A 21,929-nucleotide genomic window follows, 5' to 3' on the forward strand; every position below is an offset into this window, starting at 1 on the left:
CCCTCATTCCCCTTCCAATCTCTCCCTCTTGGCTCAGCAGCCTCAGCTGGAGGATACGAATAATCTGGGACTGCTGGGCTGGGCCTGCAGGGGCCAGGAGAAAGGTGGGTGGGTGGTGGCATGGGGCCTGGCCAGGCACCTCCTGGGGGCACTCACCGCAGGGGGGCTCTGGTAGGGCTGCTCTGTAGCATCAGTGACACCTGGCAACTGCATTCGCCAACCCGGTTCCTGAAGAATTCGAGAGATCAATACAGATCAAGAGGCTCTCTGAGCCAAGGGCCTGCTCAGCCGAGGGCTGTGAGGAGGACAGGGTAAGCAGAAACTTGGCCAAAGGCTGGCTGGCTTGCTCCAGGGAACAGGCAGTCAAGGGCTTAGCTGTGACCCCACATGCCCACACAAGCCTAGATTTAGGGCAGGGACCTTCTCCTCTTTGGTCACCCTTTTTCCCCCCAGCTCTTGTATAAAAAGGAAAAAAAAAAAATCTGAACAACAGCTTAGACAGATATCCAGAAGTAGGAATACTTTTCTGTAAGTATATTACAAAAATAATACAATCACTCAATAAATAAAAGAAAACTAAAGTCTAAACCTGCTAGGGTGTGATGGAGCTGCTTGATCTAGACTGTGCAGCCCTGGGCAGTGACCCTGAGTCTGACTTCACGCTCCCTCAATACAGAGATGGTTATGTCCTCTCTGCAGTGTCCTTCCTCCCCACCCTCCAGCTGCTACTTCCCCTCTCCTGCTCGCAAAATGAAAACACCTTCCAATCCCCACGCATCAGCCAATGCCCTCAGATCAGAACTTTCTGAATTAAAAACCGAACAGGTGTCTTCCTGTGTGGATGGCCCTTTCTCTCCTTCCTTCAGGTAGTGAGAACTCTGGATTCCTCAACCCGCAATGAAAACTTTAGTGGGGTGCCTGGGTGGCTCAGTTGGTTAAGTTTCTGCCGTTGGCTCAGGTCACGATCTCACAGTTCGTGTGAGTTCGAGCCCTGCCTCAGGCTCTATGCTGACAGCTCAGAGCCTGGACCCTGCTTTAGATTCTGTGTCTCCCTCTCTCTTTGTCCCTCCCCTGCTCACGTTCTGTCTCTCTCAAAAATAAATAAACATAAAAAAAATTTTTTTGAGGGGTGCCTGGGTGGCTCAGTCAGTTGAGTGACCAACTTCGGCTCAGGTCATGATCTCACGGTTTGTGAGTTCGAGCCCCGCGTCGGGCTCTGTGCTGACAGCTCAGAGCCTGGAGCCTGCTTCAGATGCTATGTCCCCTCTCTCTCTGCCCCTCCCCACTCATGCTCTGTCTCTCTCAGTCTCAGAAATAAATAACATAAAAAAAAATTTTTTAAATGTTTTTTGAACTTTAGCATCCCTTTAAGTTGAGGCTCCTCTGCTCAGGGAGGGGCTGTACCATGCTTGGGTGCTGCAGGGACTTGGAGCCCATCAGCTCTCCAACCCCACAAGGCTGCCATCTGCTGGCGGTTCTGAGCTCTGACCAGCCAACGTTGCTCAGGCAGGGTGGGGGCAAGGGGCGAGGGTGGGGGTGGGCAGGACTGAGAGCCAAGGGTGACTCTTCAAGGTGATAACCTCCCATTTTATATAGTGACCTCCAGCTTTCATTCACAACCATTATCTTCTTGTGCCTATAGCATCCCAGTGAGGTGTGGAGCACTAGTATGCCTATTTGAAAGGTAAGGAAAGGAGGCTCAGGAGTTTATATGAGGCAGTGCTGGGACTCCCATGGTCTCCCACTCATGCCCCCTGCATGGCCATCTTATTAGCACTTCATGGTCCGACGTGTGCCTCAGATCCCACCACAGATGAGTGCCAAGTTCTGTGACAGGTTCCTTACATAATCTATCTCACCGATTAGGTTTTTATTTTATTTTATTTTATTTTATTTTTATTTAAAAAAATAACAATAAGGCTTAGAAAGATTAAATAATTTGCCTAAAAATAGCAGAAAAAGGGATGGACACCTGTGTCTACCTGAATCCAGGATCTGTAACCTTCCCACTCTGCCCCAGTGCTTATCAGTACAAGTCTACTCATGTCTCTGTGTGTATGTACATATCGACCACACACATGGATACACACATACATGGGATCTTACCTGGTGGACACCTGCACCTGCAGGTCTGTGTCCGGGAACAGGTGTACAAACACAGTCATCCCCACGTGCACAGACATCTGAGCATGCGTTCATTCAGCTCTGCTGATGTATGTGGGTATCTACCTCGCTTTGCCTGGCCTCCCTCCCAGTGGAGGGCCAGGTCCTGATCAGACTCGGGAGGCCCGTGGCGTGGCAGATGATATGCAGGGGAAATGGGGGGTGCTGCTCACTCCCAGGCACAAAGACCCATTTGAAACAAGGATCGGTTGATCTGTGCTGTCCTCCAACTCTCCTCTCATCTATTGGGGTCCCCTCCTGGTCACCTTCCTCGATGCTCAGACTCTCAAGGGGCCCAGATTCAAGGTTCTGGGGGCCTCCTGTCCAAACAGTTTGGAGGCTCAAGGGTGTTCCTTTGCTCAACAAATAGCAATCAGGTGCCTCCTTAGTACCTGGCCCTGGGAAGGCTAAGAGGCCCTCAGAACATCCTGAGCACTCAGCACAGAAGGGCTCATGGGGCTTTGGATCAACCTGTAGCATAAACATGAGAGGTCATTTGTGGGTGAGGCCCAGCCCCCTGGTACCCCACTTCGGCCAGGCTGCTGGTCAGTATTAGGCCGTTCTTTCCCCCACTTTTCTTTCAAGTGCAGGGTGTGGGGCCCAACGTTGGTGAGGAGCAGCAGGACAGGATGGCCAAGGACCGTGTTTTCCCAGTAGCACTTTCCAACATTGCCTCAGCTGAGTTTCTTCTTGCCACGGGCACAACACAGCCCGGATGCAAAAATCAGGAGTAGACCCTGACCAGATGGCTATGCTTTAGCCCAGCCATACCTTTCAGAGGCTTAATATGGTGGGGTTCCCAGTCCCCGGAGCTGGAGTAAGCTCTGTCTCCCATGGGGAAGCTGGTAAGGGCTTCTGTTGTTTTCCATTACCCGCCCTTAAGAAGGGAGCACACGTAGCCTATTGCTAGACCTGTCCACAGGCCTCACCCTGAAGCACCTGGAGAAGTCTGAGGGGCAGACTGAGGTAAACGTGGGATACCATGGCTGCCCCACTAAGTGGTTCATCCCTTGGGGTGACCTGGGGGTCACCATTTCTGCAGCCATAAACTTAAATCTCTGTGAGGCCTTTAAGAAAGTCATGTGTTCGTTCAGAGTCTACAAAGGTCAGAAAGGCCTGTGGCCTGGGACCCACACACCAGATAATATAACCAGCCAAACAGCCTCTTGAGGCCATCTTTGGTGTCTGCATCTACATACTCAGTTATAAAGTCAGGCCTGGGGCTGAGAATGAGGCCTTGTGCCCAGCCCAGCTGCTGCCACAGGAGGTAGGGGGCTATGACCTCACAGGCTGCACCTTTCACAAACTAGCAAAACTCTTTTTGCCAACCTCTCAAACCCTGAATAAGAAGCCCACTCTGGACCCTGTCCCACTCTGGATCACCCTTGCCTGGCATGGATTTTATAGACAAAATTAGTTTAAAGAACTAATTTCCTGGCAAGTCTCAATCTTTCAAAAATTTCAGCTGAAATTTGGAAATTTTTGACACCTCCTCTTTTAGTTCAGGAGATAAGAGCTAAGGAAGGGGAGGCAGAACCCATCTAGCCACACCTATCCTGCAGCATGAGCAGGGATAGATAGGAGCTGTCACGTCACCCACCCCCCTGCATCCCAGCCATCGGGTCTCCCTCTTTGAAAGGCATTCTGTCCTGGGTCTAGGTCTGATTTCTGCCAGCATGAGAAAAGCTGGAGGGGATGGGGCCCCTGGTGGACCTGGCACATACTCCTCAGCCGGGGACAAAGCCAAGGCAGGGCAACACCTTCCCAAAGGAATGAAGAGGCTGGACTTTGGGGAGGGGCATGGGACAAGGGCTGTGTGGATGTAGACCCCAGTGCAACCTCCCGGATTCCCTAAGTTCTCGTGCACTTGAGAGAAACAAGGAATGGAAGAGAATCTGATTAAAAGACAGCGATGAGGGTTCCAATCTGGGCTCTGCTACTTGTCTTTGGGTGGCCGTGAGCAAGTCTGTGACCCTGAGACCTCAGTTTCCCCCATTATTAAATGATGAGTCGGCTAGATAACTTCTGAAGTCCCTTCCAGCTGGGACAGTCTGAGTTTTATGACTATCCCCAGCTGGGCCCAGACAGTCTGCTTGCCGACCTCCCAGTGCAACCCTCCACTCTGGCCTGGCAGACTTCCCACAGCCCTTGCTTTCCTCTTCCCTACCCTTTCTTGTTCAGCCTCTTCAACATGCCCTTAACAGCCAAGCCTTTACTCATTTGCTAAATCTCAGCCTACTGTCCTCAGAATCCCACAAAAAGCTCATCTCTTCTAGGATGTTTGATTTGATTAATGTGAGTATTGTCCTGCAGCACTACTCCTTCCATGCAGACAAGCTCTGGTCTCACACGTCATCAGTTTCCATTATTTGTACTGGCCTGCGGGAGGAAGACAGTATCTTCTTCCTATTCTGGAAGCAGATTTGCCTTCCCGATAACTGGTTTGGGTGCAAGGCAAAGGCTGTTGGTGTCTTCTGTGCATACTGCTGATGGCAACAGGATGACCAGGCAGCCCACAACCATGTCAGCAACTGACCACAGACACTCCATTAACTCAGCTGAGATTCGCTAAGCCTTGCCCAGCTAAGCTGAACTTCCTAGAAAATCCAAAGAAATAACAGATGACTATTTTTATAAAGCCACTCAATATTGGACTAGTTTATTATGCAGCAAAAGCTAACTGATACAAGCATAAAGCGCCTGCCCAGCAAGGACCCAAGAAGTGAGGCACAAACTGGGTTTTGTTATTATTATAGGAATAATGCTCTGTCATGCCAGTAGCTCTGATATGTAGCTACAGAGTCTCTCTGTAGCTCAGAGCCTTGGACATAGTACACTCAGTACTTAGGAGAGCAAGCTCTTTACAGAGTGGCCAGGCACCTGAGCTAAGGCAGGACCAAACATCTTTGGCATGTGGCATAACCTTCTGTTTTCAGGGTTGAGGTGCAGACGAGTACTCTTCTTCTGCTCACATCAACCCTAGGGGCTGGCATTCGGTCTCCATTAGCCCACGGCTGGCATGGAATTTTAAGAGTCAGAGCACTTTCAAGGTAAAAGAACATTTCTGGATCACTTTCATTTAACAGACACTAACTGCTGGCTCTGGGCAGCACTGTTCTAGGCACTGGGAGCAAAGCAGTGTGTCTTCATGGAGCTTTACCTTCCCCTGTAACCTAGAAAGACCTTAAACAGGAGGAAAAAAGGAATGGGCATGGTTAACCTGCCTGTAGTGGTTTTAAATGTCTACAGGTTCTTTGACATTCCTCTCTCCAAGAGATGGAACCCTCTTGGGCTGCGCTTAGTGACTTCTAACAAACAGAATGTGGCGGAGGTAACGGTGTGTGACCTCCAAGGGTAGATCACAAAAGACACTGCAGGTTCCAGCTTGTTCCCTCCCATGGATCACTAGGTCTGTGGAAGCCAGCTTCCATGTCACGAAGACACTCAAGCAGTCCCAGGGAGAGGTCCACATGGCAAGGAGCAGAAGCCTCAGGGCCCCTAGTCCTGTGAGTGAGCCATTTTAGAAGTGGATCCTCCAGCCTCAGTCAAGCCTTCAGACACTACAGTCCCTGCCAACATGTTCACTGCAAAATGATGTGGGATGTGCAAGGCACATGATGTAGAAATCATCCCACGAAGCAGCTTCCAGTTCCCAACCCATAGAAAGTGAGACAATAACTTGTTTTAAGCTGCTCAATTTTGGGGTAATTTGTTACACAGCAATAGACAACTAATACATTCCCTCTATCCTGCTGCCTTTCCGATTTTAATCAGTTCTTTCCTCCTTCGTATTCTCCGCACACCACATAATGAGAGAACAAAAGCTGGGATGTAATAAGACAGAGGACTCTGGGCAACTGAGCTCAGTGGGGAAGGTTTTCAATGAGCACCTTTGCATTTAGTGGAAAAAGGAAAGCTTGTTGGCAGCACCAAGGCTTCTCTTTACCTGGAAGCCTAGCTCCACATTATTTCAGGTTTCTGCTGGATTCCCAGTCCCGGGTGGAGACTTTGACAGGAGGTAGGGATCTGGGGGTTAGTGGGCTAAAGGAGGTCGGCAGGACACGCAGACTCACTTGAGCAGGATCTCGTACTGGCCGGCATGCCAGGCCTGCACATTCTTTAGAACCAGCGTGAACACGTCCTCATTCTGCAGCACCTCGAAGTGGCCAGTGTCTTTGGAGAGGGCCTTGCCATCTCGGAGCCAGTGCACGGTAGGGAAGGGGTCTCCAGCTATGGCACAGGAGATGAGGACACTTTGGCCCAGGGAGGCTGTCACTGAGCGGGGCTTGCTGATGAACCAGGGCTGGGTGCCATCCTGAGGCTCTGGAAGTTGGCAAAGGTTTGGATTAGAGAGGAAGGCCTTTCAGCAGACAGCATCTACTCAGCTTTCTGTGGTGGTGAAGGTCGAAAATTGCATGTTACCCCAATGACAGCATGTCCAGAAATCACTTTCACTGGATGTACAGTTACAGCACATCCTTCTCGTGGTAAATGTGTCATGGCATGGTTATGTTCTCTGAGGATCATATTGACATGAGTTTGTATATCCAAAGCAAGGGGAGGTAGCCCAGAAGGTACATGTGCACTGGGCTAGGTGCTAATGATCTACAATGAGATGTGTGTAATTAACAGTTGTTCTTGCTTTATGTGTCCTTACCTTGTCTCTCTTCTTAAATAAAGGTTCTCTAAAGGCAAGGACTCTAATAGGCCATAAGTCACCTCAAAAGCTATCACTACACTAATGTAGCATTGTGTGTTAACTATACTTCAGTAAAGGGGGAAAAAGCTATCACTAGCTGTTAAATGTATCACAAGATTTTTCTCCTGGCACTCGATGCAGCTTGTCACCAGTAACTCAGAGAGGGAAGGGACTTCAGAAGGCAGAGAACAGTGGCTCCCTTCAGACAGACCCCAAGACAAAGGTGGGAAGCTGGCCTCTGGGGCTGGAATGGGACCAAAGGGGCACAGGGACTGCAGGGGAAACAAAGTAAGCTCACGTGGTTTCCTCACCTCCAAATTGCCTATGGAGAGACCACAATGGTCTATTCCCTATTTCCCACCTATTTCCCACCCCTGCCTGCCTCCATCCTGGTCAGCCCAGCAGCCACACCTTGCACCATGAGCACTGCCTGGGTGCGGACCTCTCCAGCGCTGTTCCAGGCTTCACAGGTGTAAGTGCCCGTGTCCTCCGGGAACACTTCCTGGATACAAAGGCTGTGCCGAGTCCCTCTTTGTTCAAAGTGGAAGTCTTCGGACTCCTGGATCTCATTCCCATTGTGAAACCAGATGACCTCGGGGGGCGGATTCCCTGCATAGGCAGATAGGGCAGGTGGACTTGTCAGGAAGGTGCTTCCCTGGGCCATGTGGCAGCTTTGCACTTAATCCTGTGACACTGTACTAAATGCTAACCTCTCTATGCCTCAGTCTCCCATCTACAAAACATCCTAACCATGTCTTCCTTAAAGGTTTGTTGGGAGGACTGAATAAATTAATATGGTCTCACAGAGCAGCCCACTAGAATAGCAGATGAGAATAGCATCTGGCATGTTCATTATAATTATTTAACAACAGATTTGCAGAAACTAGAAAGGATCAGAAGTGAAAAAAATCAGAATTCAAATTGCTTGGTAATACTGAGTAGTAACTGGCTCACTGGGTGTGCAGCGAATGCATATCCTGTCCCCGCCTCCACCCCCAGTGCACACACAATACGATGGTGACTTCGCAGTAGCTCCTCTGTCCATTTTCACCACAAGGAAAAGTCAGTTAGCATTCCATTTTGCTACCACACAAATGTCGTCTGAGGGTAGAAACGGGCACCAGCTCGTACGGGTTTCCAAGCACAGCTCAGGGTGCAGAGCATTTTCAGTTTTACCAGCCTACTTTCCTGGGTAGGTTCTAGCAATTTGGTGGGTCATAAAACAAGGGCCCCCTGTGGGGGTTTCCCCTGTGGTAGCATTATGCTCTGCTTCCCGAGGAGCACGGCCCCCGGGAATGGCTGCCGAGGGAGGCTGTGTGGTGTCAGTCTGTCTCAAGGACAGAGGAGACCACCATCTGTCTCTGATGGGTTAGCCAGCACGGGTATGGAGGCCAGGTGCAGAACACCTCTGATTTTTGTCAGCTCGAGGAGTATGCACAGGGGAGGCAGCCCGCCCTTGGCCTGGGACTGTCATGGGACTGCCTCAGGCCTGCAGGAGCAGGAGGGGGTTCATTGGGGATCCCTGAAAGGGGGAGCCCATTGGTTCTTACACAGCTCATCTTTATTACTTCTGCAGCTCAGGAGCAACCACACCCCAGGAGGACGACCTCTAGGCTGTCAGAGGGACTGACCAGTGGTCAGCAATGAACAGGAAACTCCGGATGCACTTGGGAGTCTGTTTAGAAAGCCTGTGCCAGCAGAGTCCCCAGGCTTCTCCTGCTGGCCTCTAGCAAGGACTGTGACAGCTCACAATGGGCTGCTGGTCACATGCTCTTGTCACCCTACCCTGGTTTTAGAAGGACCTCTGCTCTATCTTCTCACTTTAAATTTAAATACAGCAACAAAGACCATCTCCCAGAACTGGGAAGTTCTCACATCAGCTGTGTTCAAAATCAGTGTTCAAAATCTTCCAGCTACATTGGCCCCATTATGTCTTCCCTCGAATCCCCACCCTGCTGGCTGTGGTCATTTTCTTTCCCTGGGCCACCCTGAATTAACCTTGAATCCAGAAAATCCTGCCCAGAGGAAGCAGAACAGGCTCCACTTCTCTGGGTCCACTGACTGACTGTGCCATGCTGACTTTCTGGTGGGTCAAAGATCTCGGCGGGACGTTGGGGAGCAATGTCCATGCTGCAACCACACCTGTTCTCACATACACCCCAAGGAGAGAGATGCAGACACAGACCTGATACCTGGACTGTCATGGTGACCTGGCTTCCATCCATGACTTTGAGGTCAGAGAGGCCCTGCAGGAAGAGGGGTGCGACGGGCTTGCTGGGAGCCGCGGGCAGAAGATACCCACTCTTCCTGTCACTCTTCTTTTCTGTGTGGCAGACAATAGAATGTGGGGTGAACAGTCATTTATTCACTCAACAAACACGGACTAAATGGCTGCTGGGCAAATGACTGTGTTGAGGCTCAGGCTCCAGCTAAAGGCAGACTGCTAACAGATAAGGAGTATGGGGAGTTGCTGGAGATCAGTAGGAACAATGAGAGCCTGTTTCTCTACCTGGCATGCCAGAGCTCTTGCCTGAGAGCAAGGGGAAGGTGGGGCCTCCACAGGGCCACGCCCCATGTGGGCTCTGGTTCCTGAGAACTTCAATAACTGGCATTTGAGAGTTTTTTTTTTTCTTAAATTTCACTCACTTTTTTGAATAAGTAATACACTTACATGCACAAAATTTAAAAAGTCCAGAGTATGTGAGGTCTCCCTTCTATCCCTGACCTCTGGCTGTCAGGCACCTCTGCCCAGAGGCAGCCAATTTTCAGTTTCTTGTTCATCTTGCCAGAGACAGTCTATGTATATAACACAAAGGAGCAAATAAGTATACTCTTCCAGTTTCTTCTCTTAAGGAAACGATAGCACACTATACACACTATGGACAGCTTTTCATTTAACAATACACCTTGATGCCTCTCATAAAGCAGAAGTAAAGAGCTTCCCTGTCGTTTTCTATGGCTGTGTGATGCTCTACTGCCATCCCAGGAGATTTTAAACACCTCAAGAAAGCCAAAGATGCTCCGCTCATGAGAGTGACCCAAATGAAAAAGACCGACCATCACAAGCACTGGTGTTGGCGAGGGTGTGGAGCTCCGGGACATCCCACACACTGCTGTACCACGAGTGGCACAGACCCTTCTGAAAGCAGCTTGGCAGTTTCTTAAAAAGCGAAACATGCATTTACCACACCATCCGGTCATTCTACCCCCAGGTATTTACACAGGAGAAATGAAAGCACATATCCAGACAAAGATTTGTATACAAATATTCATTGCAGGGTTATTCCTAATGACCCTAACTAGAAACAACCCAAATGTCCATCAACAAGTGAATGAATAAAAAAAGTGTGCTATATTTATGCAGTGGAATACTACTCAGCAATAAAAAGAAACAGACTAGGGGCGCCTAGGTGGCTCGGTCAGTTAAGCATCCAACTTCGGCTCAGGTCATGACCTCGTGGTTCGTGGGTTCGAGCCCTGCCTCAGGCTTTGTGCTGATAGCTCAGAGCCTGGAACCTGCTTCAGATTCTGTGTCTCCCTCTCTCTCTGCCCCTCCCCCACTCACACTCTGTCTCTCTCTCTCTCTCAAAATAAACATTAAAAAAATAAAAAAGAAACAGACTAACAATAGACACTACAACAGAGACAAATCTCATAAAAATGACATTGAATAAAGGAAGCCAAAGAAAGAGCACATACTGGATGATTCCATTTATATAAAAGTCTAGCAAATGCAAAATATAGTGACAGCAAGCAGGTCAGTGATTGCCTGGGGCTTATGGGGATAGATGGTAAAGGGGCACAAGGAAGCATTTGGGGTTGATGGAGATGTTCCTTTCTTAAGATTGTGGTGAAGGTTTCATGGGTGAAGGTTTCAAATTAAACACCACGAATACATGCAATTCATTGTACATCAATATTAGTAAAAACTGGGGAAGAAAGTCTCTGAGGGAGGGAGGAAGTACACCAGCTAGCCAAAGATAAAAACTAGAACAACTCTCTGGGTTCAGGGCTGGCCCACTCACTCCTGTTCAGTTCTCCGGGGAAAAGGGTTAATAAACAGGCTTTCTGTTATTCTTGGAATACTCCCCAGGCTGGGCTTTGACCTGCCTCATGTGAGCAGGAGGGGAAGGGGCAGCAAAGTGGCTGAGCTGCTGGTGTCAGCTTCCCACACAGAATAGTTCTGGTGCAGGACAAGCTCACGGCTGCTCAGTCTCTGATCTTGCCCTTTGCCTTGTGAACCTGGTGGCTTCAATAATTCTGTAGCTTTTTTGTTTTTGTCTTTTGGTGGGGGCAGGGAGAAGGAGGGAAGGGGCTATGATATCTCTATCTTAAACTCTAAGTTTTGGGGGAAAGGGACTGAGGTATTTTGGGTTCTTATTAGCAAGGGCCACCTATATCAGATTTTCAGGAAGCCCATAGCCACGGGGATACATCTCCAAGGTGCCTTATATGCCTGAGAAAAGCCGAACTCCAAATTTGCCACCGAATTTTTCTCTTTTGGCCCTAAAAACAGAATACAGCCCACTGCAGAGCTCTCCTGGCACAGCCTCTGGGAATGAGGAGGGGACAGGGTGAGAAGGCTCAGGATGCTGGAGGAAAATATCCCCCAAGGCAGGTGCATTGTGAAGGTTATGAAGCTAGAGCACAGGGGCAGTTGAGGCAGGGCAACCCGATATTCTGTGACCAGAGGATATGCTCTCAGGTCCCCACTGCTTCCTTCACCCCATCCCCCAGCATCGCTGCCTTTGACAGAGGGGCAGACAAGGTAGGCTTGCCTTTGACATGAGGCCCCGGGACTGGGCTCAGGGAGGTCCAGCATGGAAAGTGTAGAGATCTCGTCTTGCTGGCTGGGCTACAGTGGCCAGGAAAGCAGCCTGCCTCGGGAGAGTTGAGGAATTTCCTGTCCTGCACAGACTGAGGCTTGAGGACAAAATGTTTTTGCCTGTCCAGATTCCCCCCATTCCTGCTTCTCTGCTGCCTCAGCCAGCCCCCAGCTTCAGAGGTCCATGTAGATGGGCATTCCTATGGGCCGCGGGAACATCAAAAACTCCTTCGAGCCAGTGGTGGCTCTTCCTTGGCCCCCACCCTCTCTCTGGTCTTCCCCCTGCCAAGTTTCCTGGCCCACACCTTATAAGTCTCAGCCAGTGGGGACTAAAAGTAGATCTGTGCCTCCCTCTCCTGTGAGGGTAGCCTGGCCACTGCCTTCCACGCAGCAGCTTACTGGTGCTCTGAAAGCCATGGGAAATGTAGGGTCTGAGGCCGGGGCCTCTCTCTGAAGCTCAACGTCCTCCCCTGTATTTAAGGTAATGACAGTATAATCCTGGGACTTAGGGAGTTTTAAAGAGATAACATGTGAACATACTTTGTATGACTATTCAACACCAATGAGACCTTCTGTGTGAGGCTGACACGGGTGTTGACTCACACTTACTCACCTGGGCTCCACTACTTGTGGATTATCAGCTGCAAAGGAACACAGATGGGGCCCTCACCCAAGGATCACAGACTCATTTTTACATGACCCGAGGCAAATACTGTTAGGAATACAAATGTATTGCTTAAAAGTCTCCTGGGATAGAGGTAAAATAATTAGAGAACAACCTGGCTGCACCCCCTCCAGGGGAGACATGAGTGGATGACTATTCTGTGGGTGCCTGGCCTAGGAGACACTGAGTCCCATGCCGCCATGGTCCCAGGAAGACCTGCTCTGTCTTCCCCAGGCCCTGAGCCTGGACGGAGGGCAGGCAGAAGTGATTGGAAGTAAGTGTGCAGAATGAACCTGGCCTCAGACCTACAGTCTGGGCTCACATGGGACCAGTGTGACCGAATCTAGGCTAGTGAATGGCTGAGTCATCCCTAGCATTCAATCACCCCAAGTTCTTCTCAGGGTGAGAAACCAACCAAGCCTCCCTACACATACACTCCACACTGGGACTAAGGAGCCAGTGAGGATCTCAGTTCTGGGGCAAGTAGTTTTCTGTATGCAGCCCGAGAAAAGCAGCCCTCACTAGAACCCTGAAGCCCCAGTCCCAATACCGCCACCCCACTTCACTGATAGAGAGGCCAGGGCATGCTCAAGGTCACGGGGCCAGTTACAGGCTGACCTAGAGCTCATACCCAGGCCTTCTGGTGGTAAGACAGATGCTCTGGAGGCCATCTCTTCCAAAGGAGCCAGGCTTCTCCAGTGGTGAACCCTCCACAAGGACAAGCGTCTTACCTGCTGACCTACGACCTAGACCCTGGCCAGGGGAGGAAAGTTAAAGCAAAGCAAGGGCCAGCCAGGTAAAAAGAGCCAGGCATGTGTATTTCATTTAATTCCAAAGCCAAATTGTTCTGTCTCACTGTGGCCTGTGCACTGTGCATCAGTTTATGCTCACTCTTGCACAGATTTAGATAAAATAAGAAGACAGAGGGAAACTGGTGCTCTGAACTCCTAGCTCCAGCTGTGGGATCTGAAGCGAGCCCCCTGACCCACAGTTATCATCAGTTTTTTCTTTTATTTTTTTTAACGTTTATTTATTTTTGAGGTGCAGAGAGAGAGAGTGTGAGCAGGGGAGGGGCAGAGAGAGAGGGACACACAGAATCCGAAGCAAGCTCCAGGCTCCGAGCTGTTAGCACAGAGCCCAATACAGGGCTCAGATCCACAAACCGTGAGATCATGACCTGAGCTGAAGTCGAATGCTTAATGGACTGAGCCACCCAGGCACCCCAGTTATCATCAGTTCTTGATGACGATACAGTGTTGATAAGTGTATAATGCATGATAAGCACTGCTGGGTTTTTAGATGATTAAAAGAAGCAACATGCAAAATGTATAATAAGTATATTTATAATAAGTATAAAAATAAATAATTTTTTTTTAATTTTTGCCTTTCTTAACCCATCTTTTTGGTTGGGTACACTCAATCTGACCATAACTAAAATGAGAACCATCCTCCAAACTAGGGCACTCCCATTTAACCAGACAGACGTCTGGAAGGGCATTAACAGCCGCTTCTCTGTTGTGACATCGTCACAACAATGCTTTGCAGAGTCCAGCACTTGAGGGTTCAGAAAGATGATCACAGCTGGTTCGGTGTCACCCTCAACATCCTCAGAGGGAGGGCAGGTGGTGTCCTCATTTTATGTCAGCTCAGAGAAGGGAGGTGGCCTGTCATAAGACACCGGGGCTGACATGATCTGGTCTGGATGCTGCCCTGCTGCCCTGAGAACAAAGGCCAGCCACCTAGATTCCACTGGGAGCTCTCTGCTGTTGTTTGTGTCCATGCCCAGACTCACCAGTCACCTGAGACAGGTGGGCCTCTGGGGTCGTGCTTTAGCTATCATCTGGCACAGTCCTGCTTTGAAGCAGGCGGACGGGGGCCAGGGTCTGAGACGAAAGGCCCCCAGTGGCCCAGGGAACCTGAGCCTTCTTCATCTGGGGAGGGCAGACACTGGCTGTGGCACACAGATGGCAAGGGAGAGGTCCGGGGGACCCAGTGACAGATGCGCTACCCAGCTCAAATAGGGCTGGACTAAATACACTCAGGTTTCCCCGTATCTGTGCTTCCTGCTACTCTGCTGAGACCAAGCCCAGAGAAGGCCTTCTCTCTGGGCTCCAGGAAGGGCCGAGCCCCCTTGATTTACTGGCACAGGATTAAAGATTGAACATGAACTCATCCATGGCTCTGGTACCTGGTCACTTGGCTGATGACTCTCTAGTCACTCATGGACTCACTCTGTCATTTAACTGAGTAGCTAGCTACTGGGTGCCCCGTTCCATTTGGAGAGAAAGGGAATGAATCAAACCTGTCTTCCATGGAAAGACAAGGACTGAAACCAGGAATACTTAGAAGCAGTTTGTTGATAAGCCAAAATGATGCCGTATCGATTAAAGCTGGTAGTGGGGAAGGGGGAGGAGCAGGAGAGAGGACAGAGCAAAGATGGATGGAGGGAAAAGGAAGGGCCCTACTGACCCTCCGGGTTTTTCCTCCTTGGCCATGCTCTGTTTTGACTCATCAGAAACTGTTTTTGCAGAATCCTGTCGTGAACTTGAACATGAACTTCTTTCTCCAGTGAAGAAGTATCCAGCAGAGAACTTGTCGAGGTCCCCAAGAACCAGAGGGGGTGGCATGGGGGCTGAGCAGCCGCAGGCCTGGTTCTGCAGCTAACTAGCCAGGTTTGGTGGGCAAATGCCTCTCCTCCCAGCAAGGGCTTCCTCCACCTGTCACACGGAGTTAACTCAAAGGTGGAAAGTGGACTTGTTACTGGAATTAAGTAAGATGAGCCAGCTTTTCTAACCGATTAGACTTTGTCTATTAAAAAAATTTTCCTCGGGGCTCTTGTGTGGCTTAGTTGGTTAAGCGTTAGACTCTTGTTTCCGACTCAGGTCATGATCTTACAGTTCATGAGGTCAAGCCCGGTGCTGGGCTCTGCGCTGACAGTATGGAGCCTACTTGGGATTCTCTCTCTCCTGCTCTCTGCCCCTCCCCTGCTTGCATGCATACACTCTCTGCTCAAAATGAATAAATAAACTTAAAAAAAAGGTCCTCGTTAAAAACATTAATTGATAGTTTGAAACACTCCCGTGAACTGGTATTAATACAATATTATATTTTGAGGAGCTCCTATTCAGAGGAAGAGTTAAATACCCACATAGCAGGTGTACTTTGTTACTGTTCTCACTAATTCTTATACAATAGCCTGTATAACTCATTCCTCAAACCTGGAGACATGAGCAAGGCTGTTAGATTTTCTTGGGCTTGAAATTAAGAAACCTCTGCAGCCTCAGTCCCAGTGGCTGGCTGTGATCTCAGCCCTCCCTCTGTACTACAATGATCCCCCTATTCTTCCCTTTGGGTCCTTTCTTTCCTTTCCATGCATTTAACAGGAAAAACAATTCAGAATTCTCTAGAGAAGCATTTTCTGGGGTGGCTCAAAGCATTTTTTGGCGTGGCTCAGTTGGTTAAGTGTCTGACTCTGGATTTCGGCTTGGGTCGTAGTCTCATGGTTCATGAGATCAAGCCCCAAATCAGGCTCTGCGCTGAGTGTGGAGCCTGCTTGAGATTCTCAGTCTCTCTCTCTCTTTCTCTCTGCCCCACCCCCCAATACTCACCTGCCCTCTCTCTCAAAATAAGTAAATAAACTTTAAGAGGAAAAAAAAAGCGTTTTCTCCACCTGTCTTTTATTAGCCCACCTGATGCTCTTCAAAGGCCCATGTTTATGGATCCAAACTTGCATTAAATACACATGTTTACACTTTGAGTCGTTTGTCTTGAAAATGGTCCCCAGCAGGCTCCCAGCTCATTCAAAACTTATCTCCGATTACAACAAAAAACTGTGGTAAAGTGTTTAAACAGATGACACAGACATATAAAACACAGACAGTGTTGGTGGGAAACACCCTACCATCTAAGAAGCCCCCAGGACTCTCCCCTATGGAGGGAGCATCGCCTATTGCTGTCGTGGCCATTTACTGAGTCCCACTCTCAGAGCCTCAGGGCTTGTCCATCAGCAGCTTGCCCGCATCCCTGGATTCACAGGTGGTCACCCAATGAAAATGGACATGGAATAGCCCTCCCCTACTTCCTAATACCCCATCTCCTAATGCCTCCATGCACAGACACACAGACCTCTTGCAACTGCACAGCTGGAGGGAAAAGGACTGGCAAGCTGTTCTGCTTAGTCACTACAAGGCACAATACCATTCCAGCAGCAACTCGGATTCACTCCAAACCCTGTAATACTATGGAAATTCAGTAAATCACCAACTGACGGGGAGTTCTGGAAGCAGTCTTCCCTTCTTTCTTTATTTGGTGCTCAAAGTCCAGCATGGTCCAGGGATCACAGACTAGCCTCCTCCTTTCCCTAAATGCTATCACTGTTGACTCTACTCATCAAAGTAAGTACTCATCAAAGTACTCATCAAAGTAAGCTTACTTTGATCAAAGTACTCATCAAAGTAAGCTTACCTTCACCTAGCCCCTTCCTATATGCAAGGTGTGAATCCCCAGGAAGGTATGTGAATTCTCTTCCAACAAAAGTCTGTCTCCTCAGCAAATAAACCTACTTGGTGATTCAACAAAACTTCTGTGTCGTAAAAAGAGATTCTTCCCTGCAGAGCCTTGCTCAGTTGGCTTTTCTTTCCCCAACTGACTTCTCTAGAACCTAAGAAACAAGTGGGAATAGAAGTGTGCAAGGAAAAGAATGAAAGGAAACAATGACATATGACACTCCCCAAAAGATCTCTGACCAGTAATGACGGGGCTGCTGGATGGGAAGCAGGAATCATTGCAACCACAGCCTTCTTACTGACTCAGAGGTTATAATCAAACTCTAAACGTAAAGGTACAGCATCCAAACCACCCAATCCTCCCTCCAAACGAGGGCCTGGGAACCACATTCTCCACCACACTGTCATAGCACAGATCACATTTTGCTGTTAGGGACACAAAGCTGTAATTCTGGATGGCATTTTGACCAAGGACTCCAAGCAAATAAATGACAGATATGACCAACAGTGGGTTGGAGAAGTAGACAGTTCTACGTCTTTAATTGTCCAATTAGTAAAATAAGGCCACAGTTCAATGATATGGACACATATGTATACATGTGTACTCAGAGGTCTTTCTGTGACATGAAGAACCCACATGTTGCACAACCCCATTTCTGTTACAGTCAGCCTATATAAAACTAGAATACTGCGGGGCGCCCGGGTGGCTCAGTCAATCGAGCGTCCGACTCTTGTTTTTGGCTCAGGCCATGATCCCAGGGTCGTGGGATTGAGCCCCGCCTTGGGCTCCTCGCTGAGCTTGGGCTGCTGTTTGGGATGCTCTGCCTCTCTTCCCCACGCTCTCTCGCTCTCAAGAATAAATAAATTTAAAAAAAAAAAAAAACATTTAAAAGACTTTTGGACAGATGTTGCGGGTGGACCAAGGTTCTTAAAGGACAAAAAAAATCAAAACTCATGTTTATTCCTCTTCAGTAAGTTTCTCTTGAGCTAACGTAAGTATTACAAATGTTTTCAGTGCTTGTAAGCTTACAGAGGGTAGGGTCCGAACCCGACACTACCATCCAGAGTACCTGAGCAGAGAACAGGAGAGAGGTGGTGGCAGGGGGCTGTCCGGGCTCTGAGCTGCCCCACAGAGTGCCTGCCATTCACCTGAAAGCAATCTGGGCTTCTACTGATGCTCTCACTGTCCAGCAATGGCTGACCTCCCTGGCACTAGTGTTTTCATTAGGGTATCTTCACCAAAAACAAATACTCTAATAAATATGCTTGTTTTCTTTTTTTTTTTTTTTTTTACTCTAGAAATCAGTGTGTTTGTTTGTTTTTAATTTACCAACAGTTCATGTCCTGAGATGCCTTTAAGAGGCCCAGCAAGTGGGGGCACCTGGGTGGCTCAGTCGGCTGTGTTCAACCTCGGCTCAGGTCATGATCTCAAGCTTCAGGAGTTTGAGCCCCATATTGGGCTTTCTGCTGTCAGCAGAGAGCCCACTTTGGATCCTCTGTCCCCCTCTCTCTTTGCCCTTTCTCTGTTTGTGTGCTCATTCTCTCTCTCAAATATAAATAAAAACATTAAAAAAAGAAAAGAGGCCCAGTAAACTTTCAGTTAAATAAACAACCATTAGGCTGAGACACTCTGTCAAAATGGGCACAGTTAGCAAGTTAGCAAATCTAGTCACTTAAGAATTTTAGCCTTGACAAAGATACTTCAGGGGGAGAGAAACTAAAATATTCTAGCCTAAGGAAGTGTCTCCCTAACCCCAGTGACTCAGTCCAAATACACTGAAATATTTACTCTCCCTCAGATCTTCCTGGGCTTTGCAGGAATTTAGATTAATCACCCTTTAGTCTCCATCCTGGGTCGGGGTGGTGAGGGAGGGCTTTCATTGTCTGGTTAACTACTGGGGATTTTATTTCTAGGGAGGGTGCAGGAAAGGAGGAATATTTGTTGAGGGTCTCTTGAGAGCTAGTTTGTGGATTTCTTGCACATGCCAATGAGTACTGAGCACCCAGGCAAGTGGGGAGGCAGAGGGGTACCCTGGGGAGATCAATGACCTCCGTGTGCCTTTATCCATTCACTGAACACATGCTCACAGAGCAGGCCCCATTCTACACGCAGTAATGAGTAAGACATGGCCCCTGCCTGCAGAGAGCCAACAGTCTGGCAGGGAAGACAACGAAACAGCAATTAGAGTAAAATTCCACAGTAAGAATAAAATTGCGAGCTCCTTACCGATAGAGGTCCTGCTTGATGCGCCCCTGCGTCTCTTCCTGAACTCACTCTCTACCGCTGGCCACCCACTCACCATGCTCCAGCCACATGGTTTATCTCACTGTTCCTTGAACAGGCTGATCTTGTTCTGAATTTTAGGGCCTTTGCACTTACTGTACTGCCTGCTTTTGCAGCACTCTCTCCAGCTCACTGAAGTCTCTGTTCAAAAGTTACCTCTGCCTAGAGTCTTCCTTCACCACCCACCATCCAAAAGGACCCCTTGTACCCTTCTATGTCAGTATTGGATTAAACCAGGTGCTGGTTGTTGGGTGTCTCCCCATCAGAATGTACACACCATGAAGGCAGAGCTTATCAATCCTGCCCACGGCAGCCTCCCCAGAATGATGTCTGGCACAAAGCAGGGGTTCAGTACAGATTTACTGACAAATAAGCACAGTGATAAGGGTGCTTCAGCCAGTAAGATAACTCATTCTGGGGATACCAGGGAGGGCTTTCTAGAAGAAGTGACATCTGTTGGGGGAGATAGACAGAGTTTGGAGAAAGGGGTTGCCGTGGAGAGGAGGCAGAGAAAGCCGGGTAAGCTGGCTGCAGAAATCATGTCAGAGTGCTGGGCCAGCGATTTCTGGATTACAAAACCTTGGCTAAAGAGGTGACAAAGAGCACATCCATGCCTGGCCTTCCTCAGCATCCGTGGGACTCTCCCGCTCATCTTGCCTACGGCAGAGCCGCCCTGGAAACCACCCCTCCCTGGAAACCAGAGAGGGCATTCTGCTCAAGGGCGCCCTCTCGTGGCCAGAGTCCCTAGAATGGCTTGCTCCTCTGGTTCTGTCTGGCCCAATGCCTCCCTTCTCTGATTCTGATTTTCTCCCTTCACTAGAAACCAACGAACAGGTATACAGACCATCAGACAATCACCTATCCACTGTGGCAAAGTTGGTCCTTTGGTAAAACTGGTTAGACTTGGCATTTTACCTTGTTTAAAAGTGGGGGTCAGCATACACTGAGCACATCCTCTGTTCAGAAGACATTACATGCATTCGTTAACTTAATCCTCACAGTACTGGGGACTGTGACTATCAGTGTCCCCACTGCACAGAAGAGGAAGGTGAGGCCCGGAGAGTCGAATGGAACTCAGGTCACCGGGCAGCCTGCTGCACAGCCACGATGAGACTGTGGGCCCCAGCACGTTGAGGGTAGCAGAAAGGCCAGACCCTGGGCAGCTACGCGGAGGCCGGAACAGCACTCGGTACAGTAGAGCCTGCAGCCACCCCCAGCCCTGAGCCGAGCCGCCTTGGGGCAGGGCCCGGGGTGCCACTGCGGCAGACAGGCTCAGCCCACCCCACTCCTGTGCAGATGGCCCAGCCCTGCGGCTCGAGCGCGTGGCTGCGTCTCTCAGCCTGCTTCACCATTTATGGTATCTCAGCCTCTGTTTGGCCTTCACAGGCCAGTAAATCCCCACACCGGGAGGGAGTTCTCACCCACGCAGGGCTGTCCTCAGAGCAAACCCAAAGGGCTCTGGCAGAGTTCTTGCTGAGGACCTGTTTCTGCTTTAAAACATGTTTGGATAGGCAATCACCCCGGCCTCACTCCTCCCACAGACCTGGGGACATGGAGGACAGCCCCAACGACCCCTTGATCCTTTGTCTGGGGACCCCCACCTCCAGTAGGGCTATTAGCCCAGCTGGGTCTCTTTAATCCAATCTAAAGCCAGGCAAGTGGGGACAGGCACTGGATTAGCAGGGCTGCTGGCTGAAGCTAGCCAGGAGAGTCTCAGACAGTAGACTCATCACACGTCATTCTGGCCCTCTCGCCTGTTACTAGACTGTGGGGTAGGCCGTGTGGACGTCCAAGGAGAGTCCCCTGTCGGGAAGGTGAGGGCCGCTGCCAAGGAGAGGAGGCTCAGATCTCTTCTTGTTTCATTACTACAATTTCCCGAGGCCCCTCAAAGAGCCATGAAATGAGATCTGTGAGGATAAAGGGGATAAATAATGACAGCCAGAATTCTGGCTGACAAATTCCCGGGAGTCAGACTCAGGCTCCCACCTGGGTGTGAACAGCTTCCTGAAAGGAAGCAGAGGCCAGGTCCCGAGTGATGACTCCATGCCAGAGAACTTCAGAGATATTGGGGAGGCCAGGGCATATGCCCTTTCTTGGCAGGGCACCTCACAGAGCCAGCCTCACCATGAGCCCCTTAATCCCTAAGGGGCGACACTGCTGAGCCCACGGGGCCCAGACTCTCCCTTTGGGCCAGAGGATGCATGCTCTAGAAAAGGGCCAGGCATGGGAATGAGCACAGGCTTGGGGTCATGAGGATGTGGGTCTGAAAGGCCAGCTCCACTTGCTAGCCTGTGTGCGTAGGCAAGTTGCATTAACTTTTTGAGACCTCCAGACCCTCCTGTGTAAAAGAGGGAGAGCACTGCCCTCCCCAGGGCTGCTGAGGTCTAAAGAAGAAAGCATTTAAGGTAGTAACCAGCACATGATTTTCCTCTTGCTCTTTTCAATGAAACCATGTCCTGTGGCCTCCCAGAAGGTGGCTGTTCACGTTACAGGGAGACTCTCCCCATGAGGCCTGAACCCTGGGGGATGGAGAGAAGAGACATGGTCTCCTGACAGTCTGCTGGGAAAACAGAGCACAGCGCACCCAGTTCAAGCACCCAGGCCCCAGTCACACCCAGAAGCTGGGGGCCCAGGCTGGGGTGAGGGTGGGGAGGCAGGCTTACCTGAACACCCTGGCCCTGGGAAGCATTCCCCAGGCACTGTCACCATGCCTGCTGACACCACAGTGCAGACAGCTGTGTCTTGAGTGCTGTGGCTCTCCTGAAACTTCCTGGGACTAAAGGCTTGGC

The 21,929-nt window shown here is 49.7% G+C and overlaps 1 protein-coding gene across 4 annotated transcripts in view; it reads right to left on the reverse strand.

The window, feature by feature from the left end:
- The window catches only part of MYLK (myosin light chain kinase), a 280,888-nt gene that overhangs the window by 86,689 nt on the left and 172,270 nt on the right, over positions 1–21,929 (reverse strand). For all 4 annotated transcript variants that reach the window (XM_045502294.1, XM_045502293.1, XM_045502292.1 and 1 more), the window contains 4 exons: positions 9,048–9,185; positions 7,274–7,471; positions 6,237–6,486; positions 157–228 (listed from right to left, as the gene is read on the reverse strand). In XM_045502294.1, the coding sequence (XP_045358250.1) occupies positions 157–228; positions 6,237–6,486; positions 7,274–7,471; positions 9,048–9,185 (658 nt within the window). The remainder of the gene's footprint in view (positions 1–156; positions 229–6,236; positions 6,487–7,273; positions 7,472–9,047; positions 9,186–21,929) is intronic.

This window comes from Leopardus geoffroyi, chromosome C2, assembly GCF_018350155.1.
Source record: "Leopardus geoffroyi isolate Oge1 chromosome C2, O.geoffroyi_Oge1_pat1.0, whole genome shotgun sequence".
NCBI classification, from domain to species: Eukaryota; Metazoa; Chordata; class Mammalia; order Carnivora; family Felidae; genus Leopardus; species Leopardus geoffroyi.